The sequence below is a fragment of the Manis javanica genome, chromosome 7, assembly GCF_040802235.1.
Source record: "Manis javanica isolate MJ-LG chromosome 7, MJ_LKY, whole genome shotgun sequence".
NCBI classification, from domain to species: domain Eukaryota; kingdom Metazoa; phylum Chordata; class Mammalia; order Pholidota; family Manidae; genus Manis; species Manis javanica.
The window spans coordinates 71,312,353-71,334,945 of NC_133162.1; the positions used below are offsets into that span (position 1 = coordinate 71,312,353).

The 22,593-nt window shown below is 38.6% G+C and overlaps 1 protein-coding gene across 6 annotated transcripts in view; it reads right to left on the reverse strand.

The window, feature by feature from the left end:
- The window catches only part of GRID1 (glutamate ionotropic receptor delta type subunit 1), a 699,381-nt gene that overhangs the window by 91,493 nt on the left and 585,295 nt on the right, over window positions 1–22,593 (reverse strand). For 5 of the 6 annotated variants that reach the window (XM_073241118.1, XM_037003096.2, XM_037003098.2 and 2 more), the window contains 4 exons: window positions 22,267–22,368; window positions 20,744–20,941; window positions 17,203–17,527; window positions 15,882–16,020 (listed from right to left, as the gene is read on the reverse strand). In XM_073241118.1, the coding sequence (XP_073097219.1) occupies window positions 15,882–16,020; window positions 17,203–17,527; window positions 20,744–20,941; window positions 22,267–22,368 (764 nt within the window). The remainder of the gene's footprint in view (window positions 1–15,881; window positions 16,021–17,202; window positions 17,528–20,743; window positions 20,942–22,266; window positions 22,369–22,593) is intronic. The other variant, XM_037003097.2, reaches the window with a different exon arrangement.

Here is a 22,593-nt window from a genome sequence, read left to right on the forward strand (position 1 = left end):
CATATCAAATTCACTGGCATAGCAAATCCAAAACTCAACTGTTTTCAAAAAGTTAGTTATTTAACCATCACCCATAATCTGACACCATTTACGTTTTCAAATCTTATGAGCAGAGTCCTTGCATACAGATATGCAAGTTTCCAATGTCTTGGGATAGTTACTCAATTGAATTTGGAAGCAAGATTTTAAGTCATCAAGGGAAAGATGGATTTATTTATTTATTTATTTATTGAGGACCAGCTCAGTGCCAACACCATGCTGGATCTTAGGAAGTTTAATTCCATCAACTTACATACCACACCACTGAACTAGTAGGATTACGTTTCATTTGGAGGTGGGAACACTAAGGCTCTGTTCCATGAAGCAAGCCACTACGCCACCACAGACCTGGGATCCAGTAATTTCCATACCGCAGCAGTGACTCTGTTTCACTTCATCTTCCATTATCACCACCTAGTATGCCTCAAGTATTGACCTTCTCTTCCCTTGTAAATTTTTTAACCAAAACTAGAGTTTAGAAATGAAATCCCCCAAAACTTTACATTTATTTTCTTCAGCATTTTTCCCCAGTTGAAGCTAATCCTGTAACTTGGCTCCACCTGTCAACGTGGCTCTACATATTTTCAAGTAGATGTCCCTGTTTTATTTTATCATCCTACGTACTGTTTTCCAACTTCTATCCTGTCTGTTAGCCATCTGACCCATGACAGAGCTCCCTGGGCATCCATTTGCTGCTCTTTCCTCACTGGGTCGTATATGATTAGACCATGCACATTTCATTCTCTAAAGCCCTTTCTTCTGAAATTCCCTGTAGTCTGAGATAACTGCCAAGTTATGCCTATGTCTTCCTTCTATTTCATGCCATTATACTAAATTTCAGTAAGATAGTTTCCCTTTCTTGCAAACTTCCCATTACTTGCTTTATCAACACATTATTTTCTTTCCATAATAATTAAAATGGAGTACAGCTCCCCATGACCCCAAATTTGTCACAAATATTCTACTTCTTTTCCAAGACACTTGGCCTGGGTTTGTTAGAAGCAGTCACTGACCACCAAAAACCCCTGGGTTGGCTGAAAGATTAATGGTTCCGTAGTGACTGCACATCAAATCAGTCTAACCTGCCTGTTTCACTTCCAAAGATACAGGAGTCAGGGTTCCACCACACACTGGGTGATATCACTTCAAGTTGTCACTGTATCCCTCTCAGTAGTTCGAGATCACCTCTCTGGCATCCAAATGTCCCACATCACATTGTACAAGCTCCATCTCAGCAGCACATAGCCTCCCCCAGGTTTCAGCAGCAGCCTCATTTATGCCACTTTCTCTTTACAGCCGTTCACTGCTTCCTTCAGCTTTCAATACTCATTTCTTTTATTTATTTTCCTACCGCCTAGGTCCCCTAAGTCTTTTATCTTGTCCACTCATTCATTCATAACCAAACCCCACTAAGTTCTAGCTAAATGTCAAGCCATTTGCTTACCAAGGAGAATTTTAATATAGAAGTGACACAGTTTCTAACCTCAAAGAGCTTATGGTCTAATGAAGAAAATTATAAATGAACAGTAATAATTCAATTTAATAAGTCTGATGATAGAAATATAAAGAGAACAAATAAACAGTTATAACTCAACTTATGAAATTCTACATAAACTACCATAGAAAACAACAAAGGAAAGAAAATCATACCACATAAGAAAAAAAGCTACATCCTGAAAGATTCAACTGTTAAACTAGCTAACTACAGGAAGTATATATAGATACTCACCAAGGCTTAGCAATTTGAGACAGAACAGAACATACATGTAGTTATAAAGGAAAAGCTGGAAAGGTGGCCAAGGTCAGGTGTTCTAAGGAAGCTGAATTTTAACCTGACATATATTGGGGAGAGGAGGTGAACACTGGAGATTTAAAAGGAAGGAATTGACTTGATCAGAATTTACTTTACAAAGATGTTTCTGCTGGAAATATGCAGAAAAGTTTGAAGGAATGAAAAGAAGAGAGGAAAGGAAAGTCAGAAGGCTGTCATAAAAAAACTAAGTGGCCATTAGGACCTGGATATGGCAGAGAGAATATAGAAATGCCACATATTTGAGAGATTGAGAGGTAGACTGGATATAATGTATTGACAGAGTAGCTTTAGAGAGCATGGAGCAGGTAGGTGGTTAGAATGATCACAGTTTCTGCTTAGTTAAAAGTAAAATTTGAGGCAAGAAAGGGTAGGATGACTAGGTGGAGCACAGAGAAGTTTCAGGGTAGTGGAACTATTGTGCATGCTATTAAAATGGACACATATCACTATGCATTTATCAAAATCTATCTAATGTACAACACAAAGAATGAGCCCTAAGTAAATTATGACCTTTAGCTAATAATAATGTATCAATGTTGGCTCATTAAATGTATCACACCAACACAAAATGTTAATAACAGACAAAATTGTGTGGGATAACCTATATGGGAACTCTCCTGTATTTGCCACCCAACTTTCCTGCAAGCCTAAAATGATTCAAGAAAATAGTCTATTTAAAAAAAAAAAAGGTGAGAGAAATACCAATCTGAGGTCTCCTCACACCTTAGGTTTGCCATAAAGGAGGATAATCTTCTTGAACATGTCTATAGGATAAGCCTGCAGAAGCCCTATCCCTATGTTGCCTAAGGAACCAGGTGTTTGCTTCAGAAGGCTGGACTGCATGCCTTTGGTGCTTCTTTCATAACACAATGCTATAGTCACAGATGCGACAGGAGAGAAGTGGGCATACCCCATCACAGCGGATGCACATAACATTTTCCCCTTATGAACCCAGCTTTCCTGAAACATAATTTTTGCTCATATATTATGCATTTATAGGCCTGAGCATGAATACAAATTCTACAGCCAGTTTGTGCAAATGGATGGCTTATCACAGCTACAAAATGTGTAGCTTTTCAATTCATCAATCTCATGGTTCAAGTGCGGAAGAGTACACAGACTGAAAACTGCATTTCTTATCATTCTAATGGATCCTTGAACATAAGAGCAATAGAGGAGTAAAACATATGAAAAAAATCAAAAGATTTAGGAAATCTTCAATTTAACCTTTAGAAAAAAGTGTCCAGTCAACACTTTGCCGAGCAGAAGACCAGTATGTATACCCAACGTAAGCAGTTACCCTCAAGACAAAAATAGAGAAAAACAAAAAACCAACTCCTCCCTTGCATACAGAACCATAAACTGAATGTGACCTAAAGAACAGAGAGCATGGAATATGTGACTTCAGAGTTTAGGAGTGATGTTCATAATTCCCAGCTTGTTGCAGACACACTTCTGGGAATATTCAATTCATTACCTCCCAAGGAATTTACTCCATTTCAGACAGGTCTGACACCAAGAAAGAACTCTTGCTATTTTTCTTTTATTTTTTTCTGAGCTAAACTTTGTATCTTGAATTGTCCTTCCCAAAGTTCCTAATTTTCTGTATATGGGCCAAAAAGAACAAATCTACCTTCAATAATTAACCCCTCCATTTAACATATGTAGTGGTACACATATTGTGCTATGGACTGAATGGTTGTGCCCTCCCTCCAGATTCACATATTGAAGTGCTTCCCCGCAATGTAACTGGAGGTGGTGCCTTTGGGAGGTAGGTAGGTTTAGATGAAGTCATGAGGGTGGGGCCCTCATAATGGGATTAGTAACTTAAAAGAAGAAAATATACCAGAACTCCTTGTCTCTCCACCAAATGAGGATACAGTAGAAAGAAAGAGGCCATCTGAAGCCAGGAAGAAGGTTCTTACCAGGAACCAACTCAGCTGGCTCAAAGATCTTAGACTTCCCAGAGACCAAAACTGTGAGAAATAAATTCCTGTTACTTAAGCCATACAATCTATGTTATTGCATTATGGGCCAGATATTGTACTAAGCATTGGCTATACAATAAGAGACAAACACAGTTTCTGGATTCATGGAGTTTATTATCCAGAAACATAGATGCATATTAAACAAAAAGTAAATGCATAAACACATAGTTATACAATGTGACAATAGCTAAGAAAGAAAAGTCTATGATAAGAGAAAAATAGAACAGGGTGATTTAAATTGAGATGTATCCAGGAAGACCACTCTAAGGAGGTGCCATTTGAGGAGATACCCCAAGGATGAGTCAGTTTTGGCCAAGCAAAAAGCAGAGAAGAAAGTTCTAAAAATATGAACTAGCTTAAGAGAAGGATGCTGAGCAGGAAACTACCTGTGATCTTTGAGGAGAATACAGAAGCCGGGGAAGCAGAGGCATTGAGAAACTATATTAGATCAATTTAGAGAGGACATGCAGAATGCTTCTACAGCTTTGCAGTATGCCTTAAAATCAAGTAGTGCTGGTCTTCCAACTTTGTCCTTCTTTTTAAAAATTCTTTGTCCTATTCTAGATCCTTTGCATTTATATGTAATTTTTTAGAAGAATATTTTCCAGTTCTATTTTTTTGAAGTCTGCTGGGATTGTGATGAAGATTGCACTGAATTTGTAGCTCAATTAGGAAGATTAGCCACCTCAACAATATTGAGTATTCCAATCCATGAATATGGGATACCTCTCTATTTATTTAGATCTTTAATTTCTCTCAGCAACATTTTCCACTAACTTATCCATGAAGGGTACGTATAATTCTTACACATCTTTGCAAATGTATTCTAAGAATTTTATGCTTTTGATGCTGCTATAATTGTTATTTTATAATTTGGTTTGTTTTCCAGTTATTGGTTCCTAGTGATGCCGGGATTCTTGTTCACGAAGCCAAAGAATGAACTTCACAAACACTCAAGGTAGGAGATCAAGGTACAGGCTTTTATTTAGAGATAAAGTGAAAGGACAGAGCTCCTGGCTCATGCCAGGAGGGGACAAGAGAGTCTGTGATGGTGTGTTATCTAGGTGTTTTATAGGCAGTTGAGGGTATTTGGGAAAGTGAAAAAAAGCTTAGGGGTGTAGACTTGTTAAGTGATCCCTGAATATTAAAAATTTACTTAACATAAGGAATTTCCTGGCTTGATTTCTCTCTGGGATACTGGAGTCTTGGTCTGGGAGCATATCAAAAGGCCGCCTGCCCAGCCCCCAACCCAAGGTGGGCTGAGGTATTGTCTATTTGCTAAAAAATCCTGCCTCTTAAACTTCCTAGGTGTTAAAATGCAATCTTATCTTTAAGATGGAGTTCTTCCTGCCTTTTACCAAGCATCTACAGCTGGGTCTGCATGCTAAATTAGTTACTCAGTTTGCAAAATCACCTCCTCAGATCTGAAGGAGGAAAGACAGCACATAGGCCTGGGCCTTTTAGTATGCTCAAGTGAATATTATACATGATTACAAATGATTGGCATAATAAAACATGTGCTACTCTTCTTTATCTGGGGAACATTAACTGATATCACTGAAGAATGACTCTAGAGCTTAATGCTCAACATAGAGGTTTAGTAGGGGAGGGGGGTCCTTGCATGTAGTTACATTGCTCTGACTGCAAATATCTTGCCTTGCTTTTTTCAGAGGCCCTCACCCTACTCTGACTACACCGACGGTCCCTGTCTCACTAGCATATAAAAATAAAACTGATTTTTGTATAGTGACTTTGTTTCCTGCAACCTATGAAGATTTATTTATTATATTTAATTTTATTAGAAGATTGTTAGGGTTTCTAGAAAGACCACGCCATCAGAAAATAAAGACAATGTTATTTCTCCCTTTCAAGTCTGTAAGCCTTTAATTCCATTCATTGCTTGTTGGTCGGGCAAGGACCCACAATACAATGTTGGGTGAAAAGCAGTCAAGATGTTATCATTAAGTATGTTGTTAGTAATCAGTTCTCTGTACATATTATCAGGGTGTGGAAGTTTCCTTTAATTAATTTATTTTTAAATCATAAATGGGTGCTGAATTTTGTCAGATCCTTTTCTGTATCTTTTGAGATAATCATGTCATTTTCGCCCTTTATTTGTTAATGTGATGAATCACACTGATTGGTTCTCAAATATTGAAACAAGCTTATATACTAGGAATAAAACTCCACTTAAATATGATATATTATCCTTTTTATATACTGCTGGATTCAATCTGCTACTATTTGGTCTGAATCTAAATTCATGGAGAATATTGGCCAGTAATTTTCTTTTCTTGTAATATCTAATATCTTTTTCAGCTTTTGGAATCAGAGTTATATGAATTTCATTAAATGAATTAAAAAACATTTTCTCCTCTGTTTTCTTAAAGAATTTACAATTAGTGTTATTTCTTCCAGTATTGGATAGAACTCACCAGTGAAGCCATCTGGTCCAGGAAACTCTCTTGTAGCAGGCTTACAAATCCACTATCTTTAATAGGTACATAGATACTCATATTTTCTATTTCTTGTGTTTTAAAGAAATTTATCCATTTCATTTAATTTGTTGAATTTATTGGCATAAAGTTGTTCATAATAGTCTTATTATCCTCTTAAATGTCTAGAAGGTTTATCACTAAATCCCTACTTTAACTCTTGATAGTAATTTTTCCTTGATTAGCTTTGCTTAGGGCTTATCAATTTTATTAAACAACCAACTTTTGACTTCACTAATTTTCTGTTATACACATTCCATTTCTTTCTTTAAAATTACTTTGAGTTTAGCCTGTTCTTATTTTTCTATTCTTTTTAAGGGAGAAACTAAAATTTTGAATTTAAGCATTTTTTTGTTTCCTTTATAGGCATTTAAAGGTAAACTTTCCCTTAGCACTATTTTAGCTGTATTCAACAAATTTTGACATATGTGTCTTCATTATCACTTAGGTAGAAATATTTATTACATTTCTTTTGTGATATTTTTCTTTGACCCACAGATTTGGAATTATGTTTTTTATATTTCACTGGGGATTTCCCAGGTTGTTTATTTTTATGGATTTAAGATTTAATTTAATTATAGTGATAAGACAAACTCTGTAAGATTTTACTCTTTTGAAATGTATTGAAATTTAATTTTATCGCCCAACAAATGATCTGTCTTGGTAGATGTTCCATGCATCCTTGAAAAGAATGTATATTCTGCAATTGTTGGGTCTATTTTCTATAAATGTGAATTATATCAAGTTGGTTGATAGTGTTGTTTAGATCTTCTATAGCCTTACTGGTCTCTTGTTTACTTGTTTTATCAATTTCTAAGAAGTTGAAGTTAAAATCTGAACTTATTTAAAATTTTTCTATTTCTCCTATTGTATTTGTTAAACTTTACTGCATAAACTTTGATCCTTCATTATTAGATGAATACACATTTAGAATTTTTTTCTGGTGAAATTGCCCCTTTTATCATTCTGTAATGTCCCTTTTCATCCCTTGTAATGCTCTGTGATATAAATCTACTTTGTCTGATATTGGATAGCCTCACCACTTTTCCTATGCTTACTGCTTGCACGGTATCTTTTCTCTTCCCTCCCAACCCACCTGTACCCCAATGTTTAAAATGCTTACAGATACCACATGTTCTTCCAGTTTCATAACTGTTAATGATGGCAGGTATAATCAATACTTGTGACTTCATTTTGGCACATACAGGAAGTCCCACAATGTTTTTCACAAGTAAAATAAATATGTATGACCTTCCTTGCCCAGTTTGTGTCCCAAAAGCAGAAACTGATGTGTAGCTCTGTTAAAATGTATTTGTTTGATGCAGCCAGTCACTTTAGCCTATTAGAATAGAATTTTATAGCTCACTTTATTTTCTTATCAGAGGCAATGCTTTCTAAACTTTAATGTGAATAAAAATCACTTGAAGACCTCATTAGGTACAAATTTTAATTCAAGAGATTTAAGATGAGGCCTGAGATTTTAATTTATGTCAGCAATGTTGGTCTGTGTGACGCCATTTGAACAACAAAAATATATAGGGCTTGCTAACTTGGAAAGAGTTGTTCTAGTCCTCTATGTCAGAGGTTACCAACTTGCATGACTTGATGGTTGAAGGTGGGTATGTGAGAGTATGAAGGTAGCAGGTATAGTAAAACAGGGGATGGGGTACCAGAGGCAACCTGAAGAGTGCTGGCACCACTACAGTTGTTCAATTTAAATATATAAAACACTATGCCATTAAAAAATTGCAAGCTTGTAAGGTAAACTCAGATCCTATCCAATTGCTTATGATAACTGTTCAATGTCTTTACCCACACATTAATTTTAAAATGGAATCCTCACATCCAAATTGACAATGATCCATGTGCAAACAGCTCTTAAATTCAGTCTGTAAAAAATAATTTATCCATCCTGGGCTTGGCCATAACTTCTTAGATATAACACCAATATCATGATGAATGAAAGAAAAAAACTGGTAAGTTGACTTTATTTGGCCTCACTGATAACTAGCCCTGCTCAGTTCATATTTTCTCCCATTTTATGGATAAATGTATAAATGTATCTTAAAACTGACATAGTTCCTGTTGCTCCACATCCTCACCAGCATTTGATGGTATCAGTGTTTTGCACTGTGGCCATTTAATAGGTGTGTAGTGATATCTTACTGTTTTGTTTTTCAGTTCCCTAATGGTATATGATATTTCATATGGATTTTTGCTATATGGTTATCTCTGGTGATGTGTCTGTTCAGATCTTTCACCCATTTTTTCAAGTGGATTGTCTGGTTTTTTATTGTTCAACTCTAAGAGTTCTTTGCATAGTTTAGGTATTAATCCTTTATTTGTTATGTGTTTTGCAAAGATATTCTCCCAGTTTGTGATTTGTCTTCTTATTCTCTTAACAGTGTCTTCATCAAGGAAGTTTTAAATTTTAATGAAGTACAACTTACCAAATTTTTCTTATCAATTAACAATTGAACTTTTGGTATCGCATCTGAGAAGTCATCACTGAACCCAAGGTCATGTAGATTTTCAGTTTATCATAAGACTGCAAATAATGATACAACATTTAAAATCAAAAGTTTACAGCAAGTTTCGTATGAACAAAGGTTATTTCTTTATATTAAGATGACTGGAAGGAAAACTACCTTGGGATAAATTAGACTGTTGGTAAGTTCAGTCTCTTTATTTTCCCCTCTGAAATTGTGTGGATGTGTAGGCACAAGACAAGTTTTTATTATGGGTGTCTATCTTTCCCTACCTTAGCACAAGACTTCATCTGTAAGAAGCAGTTGCTCATTTTAATTTATAGATCTGATGTTTTCAAATTCAATGAATAGATGAACAAACATCTTAAATACCATGACTAGACCTTTTCTAGCAACCTCTTCAATTTACAGATATAGAAACTAAGAACCACAAAGGACAGGTGATAAATGTCATCTAGATAGCTGGTGACACTACCTAAACACAGTTGCCTACTTCCGAGGCTGTCATCTTCCCTTCCACATCTCCCAGTCATGTTGCTTTCCTCAGTCCAGTGCTCCAAACCTCAGAGCTATTCCTTTGGCTACCAAGGTCCTTGTCAACAATAATAGTATCTAGAGTTACATGGTCCTTTATATGTGCCAGGTAATGTTCTAAACTTCACCATATATATGGGGTACTCTCTCCCAATATCCCTATGAGATAGATGCTATTCTTACCCCTGAGTATAGATGAGAAAAGTGAAGTACAGAGAGATTAAGTGAATTGCCCACAATCATACAACTACCAAGTGGAGTAAGAGAGCCCTGGCAGTCAAGCTTCAGTGACTATGCTCATCACAACTAACCTCAGCTCACTCTCTCAGTCACACCACTGGCTTCTGCCTTCTAACAACAGCCTCTAAGATAAAGGTGATCCCTCAAAATGTAAGGTGCTATTCACCTAGGATTTTTAACCAAACCATTTCCTAAACACAGGCCACTATTGCCTGTAGTGCCAAACCACCTGCTAATGCTGCATTTTTCAAATGACTGCTTTCATCATGATAACAGGTGAAGATCTATTTGTAGTAGTAATGGAAATTAATTACAATATTCTGCAACATTTTTAGTTTCAGAATATTTAGTGAGCTGAGAGTGAGATAAGCCTCCCTCCCTGAATGTACCTCATACCATTCCGAATGAAAAAGCGAAAAACTGCTTAAGGTAATTGTTAAGTACATTTTTGTTCTCTAGAAAATTTCAGTCTCTCTTGGATACCAATCTTCCCAATGCCCTTTAAAGGAATTTATATGTTCCAAAGACTAGGACATTCATACGGTCACTAACTGGGAACATTTATAAGGAGGACTGTAATTATTGAATGGTTTCATATTAGTTTGAAAATGTAAAGATTGAAATTCATTTGGATTAATAAAAAAGATACATGGACAAAAAGAGGGCAGCTTTCCATTAGTCAGCCTTCCAGATACCTACTGAAATAACCAGGAAAAATTTTAAACTCTAGGAAATCATGAATTGTGAACCTAAGGAAGGATGCTATCAGGCATTTGTGGGAGTTGGGAGCATATTAGAGGCAAACAACACTGAGAGGCATAAATTCATCTTGCTTTGAAAGTATACCATTTTAGTGGATTCCCTTTTATATGTGCTCAGAAAGGCACTTCCAAGTAGCAGTGATGGCAGGCCCGTGGATCCCTCCGGGCTCGGCGAGATACGGTGAGCAGAAACCCCAGCTCACCGGCACTTGTCTCTGACACACAGAACAGTAATGCCAGAAAGGAGGTTAAGAAAAGCTACACTATGGCTTTTCTAATCATAATTCATGACATATAGATTGACTCCTTATTAAAAGTTGATTGAAGTTCTTGAATTCAAAGATATTATTAAAGTTAATTACAAAGAAGAAAACATAAGAAAGGAGAAGTGGAGGAGAGGAGGGAGATGAGAGGGGAGATGAGGGAAAAGCAGAAAACGGTGGTTTGGAGGAGGAAGACGCGGAGGAAAAGGAAGAAGAAGAAAAAGAGGGGAGAAGGGTGGGAAGAAGGAAGAAAGGGAGGAGAAAAAGGAGGAGAAAGAGGAAAGTGACAAGAAGAATGAGGAGGAGAGAAAGAGATGCGAGGGAGGAGGAAGGATTAAAGTGGGGGAAGAGGGAGAAAGTGTAAAACAGGAGGGAAAGGGGAGGCGAGGAGAGGAAAGGAAGGAGGAAGGAGGAAGGGAGAAAAAGGGAAGAGAGGAAAGAGCGAGAAGGGGCGATCAAGAGCGGAGGAGAGAAGGAGGTGAACAGAGCATCTCATGCTTCTCCGCAGCATTACATACAAGAAGAGCAATGGAGCGAGTTCTACAGAATGTCAGGGTGAAACGCTGTGACCCAAGAATACTACACCAAACAAGTTTTCATTCATGTTTAAATGTAATAGAAAAAATAGTCTCAGATATGCTGTCTCAGAAATTATCTCCCTGTTGCTAAATAATTGCTCAAAGAATTACTTTTTTTGCAGAAATGGAAAATTCCATCCTACAATTCATATGGAATCTCAAGGGATCCCAAATAGTCAAAACAATTTTGAAAAAGAACAAAGTTGGAGCTCTCAAACCAACTGAATTCAAAATCAAAGGTACAGTAATCAAAACAGTGTGGTACTGGCATGAAGCCAAACATATATAGAACAATGGAATAGGATAGAAAGCTCTAAAATACTGTCCTATATGGCCAAATGACTTTAAGTAAGGGTATCAAGACCACCCAATGAGAAAAAGACAGTCTTTTCAACAAATGGCGCTAGGAAAACTGAATATCCTCATGCAAACGAATGAAGTAGAACCCTTACCTTATACCATGTACAAGAATTACCTCAAAATTGATCAAAAACCTAAATATAAGACCTAACACTATGAAACTCTTAGAAGATAACATACAGGAAAAGCATCATGACATTGGATGTGGCAATGATTTCTTAGATATGAGAACAAAAGCAAAGCCAGCAACAACAGAAAATAGATAATTTGGACTTTACAAAAATTAAAAACTTTCCTGCATCCAAGGACACTATCAACAGAATGGAAAAGCAACCCATGGCATGGAAAATATTTGCAGATCATATATCTGATAAGAGATTTAGTATCCACAACATATAAAAAATCTCCTAAACTTCAATAACAAAAAAAAAAATTCAAAGATTGGTTTGTTTAAAAATTTAAATGATTTAATAGTTTAAATAGACATTTCTGAAAGACATTTCTCCAATGAAGATATGCCAATAAACACATGAAAAAATGTTTGTCATCATTATTCATTAAGGAAATACAAATTAAAACCAAAATGAGGTATCAATTAACACCCATTAGGATAGTTAGTTAGTATGAAAACAAAAACAAGCAAAACAGAAAACAAGTGGTGATGAGGATGTGGAGAAACTGGAATCCTTGTGCATTGCTGGTTGGAATGTGAAATGATGCAGCTGCCGTGGAATACAGTAAAGCAGTTCCTCAGAAAAAGTAGAACTAGAATTACCAGCAATTCGACTTCTGAGTATATAACCAAAGTTACTGAAAGAAAGCACTTGAGATATTTGTATATCTATGCTTATAGCAGCATTATTAAGTAATAGCCAAAAAATGGAAGCGACCCAAGTGTTCCCCAACAGAGGAATGGATAAACAAAATGTGGTATATACATACAATGGAATGTTAGAAGGAAATTCTGAGACATGCTGCAACATGGATGAACACTGAAAACATGCTAAGTGAAATAAGCCAGTCATAAAAGGACAAAAACAGTATTATTTCACTTACATGAGGTGTCTAGAGTAGTCAAATTTATAGAGAAAAATTGATTTGTGGTTTTCAGAGTCTGGGGAAGTGAGGAATGGGGAGTATTGCATAGACTTTGAATTTTACAAGCTGAAGTGTTCTAAAGGTAAATGATGGTAATGTTTACGAAACAATGTGAATATACTTAATGACAGTAAACTGTATACTTAAGAATGGCTAAAATGATAAAACTTGTTATGTATATTTTGCCACAATTTAAAAATAAAAATTAGAAACAATTAACATGTATAATAATGCATTCTAATACTTAAAGTTGTTTTTAAATAAATTGTGGTTTATTCAATAAGTAAAACAATTAAAAACAACAATTTAAAAACTAAAATACAAGACTGTCCATTAAATAAATTGGAAAAAAAATAACAACCTCCTAAAAAGGAAGGGATCAGGCAGCTTCAGAAAGGATTTGTAGGGGCAGGGGTGGAGTAGAACAGAGTGATGTAGAAATAGAGTTTTTATGAATTAAAATAAAGTTGGTATTAAACCAAATGATGTTGTTATAAATTAAGATGTTAATTGTAATGCTGAAGGTAATTACTAAGAATGTAACTCACTGTAGTAAAAAATAACAAGGAAATTAAAATGGTATGCAAAATATATCTATTTAACACAAAAGAAGGCAGTAATGGAGGAAATGAGGAACAAAAAAGATACATAGAAAACAAATGGCAAAATGGCAGGAGTTCCTCCTTATCATTAATAACATTAAATATGTGGATGAAAGCCTTCAATTAAAATATAAAGATTGGTAGAATGGATTAAAAAACTGTATCTTGTATAGAAGTCACTTTAGATTCAAAGACAAATAGACTGAAAGTAAAAGGATAGAAAAAATATTCTGTACAAACAATATTTAAATGACAACTAGAGGCTATACTTATATCAGACAAGCTAGACTTAAAGACAAATTTTATTAGAGACAAAGAAGGACATTCTATAATGGTAAAAGAATCATCTAACAATATATTACAATTATAATTATAAACATAATATATATACCAAATAATAGGGCCCCAAAATACAGGAAGCAAAGTAAATAAAACTGAAGGCAGTTCTTCAAAAATGGTTGGCAACTTCAATACCCCATTTTCAATAACTGATAGAACAACTAGATAGAAGATAAGCAAATAAATGGGAGACATGAACAATTACAAACCAACTAGACTTGAAAATGAAATAGACATCATGAATTGTCCTATAGCTATGAAAATTTTAATTCATAACTTAAAAACTCTAAAAATATGAAATCTCCAGGCCTAGATTTAAAACAAACAACTTTCAAAACTCAACAGTAATAATCAAATAATCCAATTAGAAAATGAGCAAGATACATAAACAAGTACTTCACAAAAAAGAATAGACAACAATAAGCACATGAAAAGGTGTTCAACATAATTAGTTAATAAGGAAATGCAAATTAAAACCACAGTGAGGTATCACTCCAAGCCTACCAGAATGGTAAAATAAAAAATAATGACAAAACTAAATGCTGGCAAAGATGCAAAGAAACTGATCATTCCGACCTCACTAGTAGTAATGTAAATGGTACAGTCATTCTGAAAATCAGTTTTGATAGTTCCTTATAAAACTCAATATACAATTACCACATGACCCAGTAATTTACACTCTTGGATATGTGTCACACACATGCAAAAACTTATGTTCACACAAAACCTACACACAAATGTTCACAGCAACTTTATTCATTATTGCCAAAACCAAAATAACCCAGATGTCATTCAATGGGTGAATCATTAAACTGTGGTACATCAGATACTACTGAGCAATAAAAGCAATGACCTATTAATACACACAGCACTCTGGATGAATCTCCAGAGAATGATTCTGAGTGAAAAATCCAGTCTCAAAAGATATGACTCCATTTATGTAACATATTTGAAATGAGAGAATTTTAGAAATGAAATAACACATTAGTGGTTGCCAGGGGTTAGGAATAAGACAGGAGGTAGAAGAAGTGTGAATGAGGTGGGTGTGGTTAGAAAAGGACAACCCAAAGATCCTTGTAGGGATAAAATTGTTTAGTATCTTTACTGTGGTAATCGATACAAAAATCTACACATGTGATAAACTTGTGTAGAACCAAATGCACATACAGACACACAGAAATGAGTACAAGTGGAGAAGTCAGTCTTGATATGATACTATAGTTTTGGACAAGTTACCATTGGGAGAAACTGGTTAAAGGATATTATGAGATCTCTGCATTACTTCTTATAATGGATGTGGATTTATCATGATCTCAATAAAAATGTCAACTAAAAAACTAAAGCTAGATAGTATCATACTGAATTTTAAATCCCAGTTAAGGAGGAGTCTCAAGTCTTTTAAATAGGCAGATGGGATCCATAGAAGCTGATTGAATGTGGATGACTTGATTAGAGCTGTGGATCAAAAGAATCAATATGATGATAGAGTGTATGATGAATTAAAGGGAAAATTACTGAAGGCAGGGACCCAGAAAACCATAATCAGGGACCACATGAGAGGTGATGCTGAAACTGATACTATATCCAAGGAAGTGTAGACTGGATCTGTCTGTGCCTTTGGTGACCTCAGCACATATCCAACATAGGTTCACTTTGTCCAAAATCCTTTGTAATTTACATAGCATGTAGGAATCTGATCATAAAACAAAGGCATTTCCAAGTTATTTCACTATATTTTGTGCCATATTTTTAACATTTTAGTAAAATGAAGAAATATTTTTAGCCCTTGGTTTCAATAATTTTATAAACATAAGTGAAATAACTTTTCTAAGCAGTGTGATAATTGGCATATTCTTAAAAACAGTTTTAAGGTGTTTTGAAGATTTGAAAAATATATTAGGACTTGTGGTTTTAATTCATTTTAATTAAATTTTTAGAAAATTGTGATTAAATACATTTGTAATCAGTGTTTAAATATATGAGGAAACAATTTGTTAATTCTTAATGTTTTGATTTTTTTATTGGTCCTATGAGCAGCATTTAAATGTTCAGGGAAATATTACTTAATCAATTTATACATTTATCTAATGGCGCACAAGATAAAATACAAAAAGAGTGGAGTTCTTCATGCATTAAAGATTACGACCATCAAGTTGCAGATCCAGAATCTAAACTTGTCTCTGCCTCCGAGACACCAGGCTGCCCTCGACAGGGCTGAAGCCTCTCTTTACAGCCTCTCAGAGCTGAATGGTCCCAGACCTGGAAGGAGGAATAGACCTTACCTTATGGGGTTGTCCATCCTGGACACGGTGAGGAAGGCAGCGAGATTGGCCGTGTAGGAGGAGCACACGATAAGGGTGAATAGCCACCAACTGCCCATTACAATGCGCGTGGCCACGGAGCTCACCGAGGACTCGCCACCTGCGGGGTAAAGTGAGGTGGATTGGCACTTGGCTTCGGCCTCACCTCCCGGCCCACAGAAATGCTCCACCCTGCAGCTGGGCATGGGAAATCACCCCTGGTGATGGGCAGGGGAGAGGCACATGGCTGCCAGCTGGTTAAGGGGAACTGTGACAGTTCTGGGAAAGAATACCAGCACCACCAATCTGGAAAGGGATGGACAACCACAAAATACAGAAAAGCCCGGATTGGGCCTTTGGTGATCTGATGCTTACCAAAGTGCCAAGGCTGTAGTAGTTCTGAATATCAGAATTAACCAGCTGGAGAGTCTGCCTCACTATTGAGAACTTCCAGGGTGGCAACCTGATATAAGGGCCCTTTCCAGTTTCAAATTCACACAGAGTAATCTCGGCAATTGTGTAAGTATAGAATTATCTCCTGCCAGGAGGGAACCCTAGCTATCTTTTAAACCTCAGAAATGAGATGTGCCATATCACTTTTATTAATATTAAGCTCTTGGTAGATGACTCTTTTCCCCTACCATTTTCAGAAGCCACTGCATGCAAACTTTCAGTCAGAAGCTGCCTCTTTGAGGCCAATTATTTCTCATTGGTCCCTTGGGTGGTAGCAGAAGGGAACTTCTCTCCGACCCTTCTTACATAAACCTCACAAACAGCTGATAACATGTTTTGCCGCAAACAAGGGCAAGACTCACATTAGGAACTTGGCAGTTTGTCCTTTCCTGACAAAACTGTGCAATCCCGTAAGTTACCACGTGCTCTCTAGACTTCTAAGAGGTAAGAGACTGTGTCTCAAGAATGGCTGGAGCAGTGCTTAGATTACAAACACTTGTGATTTTTTTCTCCATTAAGACTTCAAATTTAAGAAAGATTCAGTTTCATTTGACAGTCCTGTGCACCTAACAATCAACCTAGTATGTGAGGGGAGGAAAGTGGGGAACAGAACACCAAAGTAAATTTTATCTGAAGTGGAAAAACAGGATTTAAAGTCGAGTTCCTTGTCATTTCATTTCACTTCTATCTGATGTTACTCAGATAAATTGGGTGTAGCATATTAGCACTGCCCTAGAGATTAAACTGCATTTTAAATGACTTTGGCAAAATGCATTTGAGAACTTTTGCCAATGGACAAGTTCTTCCAGGCCCCTGGGGCCACTACAACATGAGGCAATCACAAAGGTACCTTGCTGTACAAAGGCTCCGTAGACAATCCAGATGGCACTGTGCAAGGTGGCAGAAGTGGATGGCCGGGACTGGGCAACACTCTGAGCCCTCACAGCCTGTATCCGGTTCAACACAAATATCAGCACACCAACCACAGGGATGGCAGCTGCAATGCAGGCCCAGACGGCAAAATCAAACGGAGCAAAGAGAGAGAAGATGCTGATTTTCTCCTCAGGTCTCTTGATCAGGATCCCCACTGAATAGTCCATGTACCGCTTGCTGAAGTCCACAACGCTCTCCCTCTCTGGGGTAATGGTGATGGCGGAGACGGCCAAGTCTGCTCTCTGAAAAGCAAAACCATCTCATCAGATGGCAGTCCTCAGCTCGTGGCTGGGGTCCACCTGGGGTCAAGGCCTGCCCTCTGTCCTCTAGGTTGCTCGGGTTCAGAAGAAATGCATCCAAGACTTGATACCCTGTGACCTTGAATATAGGAAGGAAAACCCAACACGAAGTTGTCTATTATTACCTCCTCACCCTGCAGATCTCTCTCCCACACCTAGAAACTCCTGGAAACCTCTTCTGGAGAAAAGAGCCTAAAAAGCATCTTTAGTCTATCTTGAACTATAGTTTTTCCTCACTTTCTTGTTGTTCCCATCAGCAAACTTCAGCTATTTCCTTTCTTTTGCTGGTATTCCCTTCTATCCTCCCTTTCCCCATCCAAGAAGTGCCTTTTCTGTTCCAGGCTTATCTGCATCCTTCCTATACTTCAAGGCCACAGGGATACTGTTTTTCCACCAAGTCTCTCCAAACTCCCTTAGTCCACACACACGTCTTTGCTTTCTAAACTACTTTAGAAGTTACAGGTAAATTTATACAACTACCTGACTCTTACTAACAGATCAGTCCCTGGTTGCTTTGTATGAAGACTCTGTGCCAGAGAGCAACACCCTCCAGGAAAAAAAGAATCGTCTGCTGCTTTTGATCTCCCACCTCCCTTTACTCATGGCCTCTCAGACATCTGGGTTGACTTTTTGTATAGTAAAGCCATGTTCTGAGGGGACACTCTGGGCATGTACTGTGCCCTCAAGGGTACTTCCTTCCCAAGACTTTTGTTTCCAAGATGGGCTTAATTTTAAAAACAGGCAAAGGCCCTTTAAGATGGAGCTAGACTGCGAGGTTAAAGCTGCCAAGACAAGTTAGGATCCTTAAGCCTAGATGGATGATGGCAGGAAATAATGAGCCTAAAGATCCTGCTTTAGCCAAGAGCACTAAAACGTACAGTGAGCATCTTGATCTTGGCTCTTGGGCCTCTAAGTAGGAGACATCAGCAGAACCAGGTTTATTTTAGATTCACCAAATATGACAACTGATCCTACCTACATATTCAAACTGGGGAAACATACGTAGATGCTATCAGGTTTCATATGTAGGGTAGAGGGGCAGATATATACTGATATTCTAAACTATGAAATCTAACAACGTATCTAGAGAAAAGAGAAAAACTGCTTGAGATGACTATGTCAGAGCTCTCACACTTGCCACATTCACATCTCTGACTTTTGCTGTTCTTCTCCCCAAGATCTGGGGATCTTGTTTGTTAAGGATTCAGCAAATTTGGAGCATACTTAAGGATTGAAAATAAGAAATGGAGAGCTAGTGGACTAGGATCAGTTTACAACAGAGGAAGGGGGAAACTAATTCGTGAAGCCAGGGCAAGGCAAGGCCCAAGGGAACTGACTCATGGCACGGACAGAGCAGGGACCTGGAGCAGGTGGAAAAGATTCCCTGCTCAGAAACTGGAGGTTAGGGCGGGTTTCTGTAGATGTGGATTTAGTAGGAAGTTGAGGCAGAATTTCATGCCTAGAAGTCTCAATTTCTTTCTCTAAAATAAGAACACACTTTCTTTTTTCTAATTGAGGGAAGTCATTAGGTTACTTGAGGAGAATGAAAAACTTTCGAAACAGTCTCTAAGGGATGGAGCCAAGGGGTGTAACAGAAGACAACTTAAGGAACTCAGACTGTCCTGAAGGCCCAGCTGAGTTAGGCAGCCACACACTGTTCCCACATCCATCTGGACAAATTTGTGATTTTCTTCTCTAACCGCATACAGCAAGCTGGGGGTCAGAATTAGGGAGTAGAGAATAGAATCAAGTCAGGGTTTCATTGCAGCATGAAAATCAAGAACACAGAGGAAAGAGTTACAAAGGATAAAGGGAACAGGGTTTGTCTGTTCAACTACAGAGGGCACACCAAGCAAGAAGGGATACGGTATCAGCAGGCACAGAAATCTGAGAGAAGGCTGAACCTCACGTACAGGTGCTAAGTGGAAAGGGCAAGACATAAAAACTACGTATTTTATGACTATTTTAAGTGTTCACAAAAGCAAATCTATACAGATGGAATTAGATGAATAGTTGCTGAGGGCTGGGCTGGGAATGTGATTTACTGTAAATAAGTATGAGGCATCTCATTGAGGAATGGAAGTATTCTAGAACAAGATTATGATGACATTGCACAACTCAGTAGATTTATTAAAAATAAGTGAGTTGTATATCTGAAGTGCATAAATTTTATATATAAATTAAATTACACTGTGATAAAGTTGGGGTTGTTTTTAAGTTTAGGAAAAATTGGAGAGGTTTGGGGCCTCATATCTGCCTGCCTTAGTGGGTTTATAAAAGAAGGACCCATGTTTTAGGAACAAAAGCCCCAAAGAGTCAGTCACAACAAAAGCCACAACAGGTCTTGTCATGCACTGGGAGATGACAGCAACAGGTAAGATGCTAACAAAATGCACAGGTGCAGGTGCTGAAGTGGAGCCCAAGCAAAGGTCACTGGAGGTGAGGAAGTCAAAGCATGGGCACGGAAAGCCCACAGTTGTCCTTAGGGATGTCAGAAATGTCAAGGTAGGTGGCAAAAAATAATACTGGATGGGCAGGGTCTCAGCAGATGCCACCTTATAAATGACTGTCAGGAAATTACCCAGAGGTCATGGGATGACAGACACAAGGGTGGGGACACAGTGAATTGGCCTCATGCCGTGAGTCCCAGGAAGGATCCAGGTCCTCAGGGAGGAAGGAAGAGCAATGCTTTGCAATGGATATGAGGAGCTGGGAATGCTGTACCACTTAAACACAGCAATGCAGACACACGCACGCACACACATGCACACGTAAACACTACCTCTGGGCCCCGAAGGGGAGGAGAGTAAGCACTCACCAGCACCCCAGTGAGAACTGAGTTCCCAGTTCAGCCCCAGTGTTGTAGGGGGTGGGCTCCTGAAGGGCATACAGAGCAAGGCTTCAAAGGAAGGCGAGCAGCGGCACAGAAGGAAAACACTGAGTGCCAGGGCATGAGAACATTCAAGAGCAGAAATGGGTATAGAGGGAGGAGCAGGAGGAGTGGAATGGGGGGCATAAGGAAAACAGGGCCTCGGTGTGTGGAGAGTGGTGACCACAGTCTGCTGAGTCGGTCCCATGTTTACAACTACACAATGGGCCAAACACAGCTATCACCCCAGCCAAGGGTGCCTGTCCCCATGGACCTGCTTTGGGACCTACCTTGCTGATGAGCTCCCCGATCATCCCGTTCCAGGAGGTGTTATGGAGCTGGTGACCGTACCTGCCATCGGGGGCCTGGTAAATCTCATATTTGAAGCCCAGAGCCTTGGCCAGTGCATCCAGGACATCTATGGAGAACCCTTTGTAGCGCTTGGGCTGCCCAAGGATGTTTTCAGCCACCATCACGAAAGGCTCTTCCTGAGGACACACAATGAATGTTCCTCAATTAAATAACAGATGTATAATACACATCTTTCCAGGGTATCATTGGACAGACCAATCTGATGAATCACAACTTTAGAACATTTGTGCATGTGTTATCCTATTTAGTCCTGCCCTTTTCTAAACCAGTTTATGGACACTAAGGGCTCAGTGCATGGGAAGAGCCCTCCAACCAGCATGCTGATGGAGGAACGAAGATTTACTTGTCCCGTCTGATGTTATGCAGGCTCCACCCAGAATCCCATCTCCCAGAATGACATGGCTTGTTTTCATTCCTTCATTTGTGACGTTCAGGACCCTGTCCTTAGGAGATGCCATAATTCTTAAGGACCCTCATAGCAAATGTGGATACTTCTCATCTAGGATAATAAATGACAATAAAGCCCTATGATACTAGAATGAGAGAAGACAGTATGACATCTATCAGATTCTAGAAAATGGATGCTGATTCACAGGAAAAGTTCATACCACAAGTCAAAGTATAGGACAGGATTCAATCCCACAGTCCCCGAGTCTAAAACCATGTCCTGTTCACATTCACACTGTGCTGTGTCCCACGTACTCCACATGCCATGTGGTCATCTGTAAAACACCTAGTCTTCCCCTCCACAATCCTGTGAAACTGAACAAGAAGGGGCCATTTGGCAAACAACCCCAGAGAATACATTTCATTCATTTAATTCTGGGGGCAAGACAGTGTATTAACACTTATTTGTGGTGCACATATGGGAACTCAGGAACACTAGTGCCAAAGGCTTCTAGAGCCAAGGAGATGCCAGTGCCTGCTGAGACAGACAGGAATATTTGGGCCATGTCTGACCAGCTAACAAGAGGTATGTCTATGACTCCAGGACAACCGTGCAGAAAAATCACAACAAATGGTCTTCATTATGCATTTTGTGTCACAAGGTGCCCATCTTCAGTGGTGTTGGGTGCTGTAAAAATGTCCCCCCCACCACATCTTTCTGGGAACCTGGCTCCCAGCAAAGCTCTCCTAAGGATGAGCAGTAGGCCAAGATCCTGTGTACATCTGAGAGCAAGCAGGAGCTCAGCAGGGCATCCGGATTAGTGGTCCTCCTTTACAGCAGCCCAGTGACCTCCCAAGGAAGGCCTCAGAGGCCCTGGGTCAGCATCTCCAATCTTACTCTTCCTTCACTATTTACAAAATCGGTTTGAGTAAAAGTCCTTATGAAAGTTGAAGCCACTACTCAAGATCCCCTTCTCTCCAAACCAGCATTAAACCACATGGAAGGAAGCCTCTGACTCAAAAGTCAGCCTCCCCAAAATGCCCATGATCCTACCAAGACAGTCACCACTTTGAGAGTCAGTCCTTGCAGGCGGCTGCCCATGGGCCTCTCTTGCAGGCTGCCATTCAGGCCCTTTTCGGAGTCCCATGTCGCCAGCTGTGAAGGAGAAAGAGAGCATGAGGGACACACAGACAGCTGTACACACCTTGCATACTCGCCCCCTACCTGGGATCCTGAGTCAGGCAGAGGGATGACCAGCAGCCCAGTGAGTTTCCCAGAAACCCAGAGTCATCTTAAAACCTTAGGGAGAGTAACAGTGTGACAGAAGGAAAGTCCACTTCCTCCATGAGCTCATCTGCAACTTGAGGACTTGCAGTATAT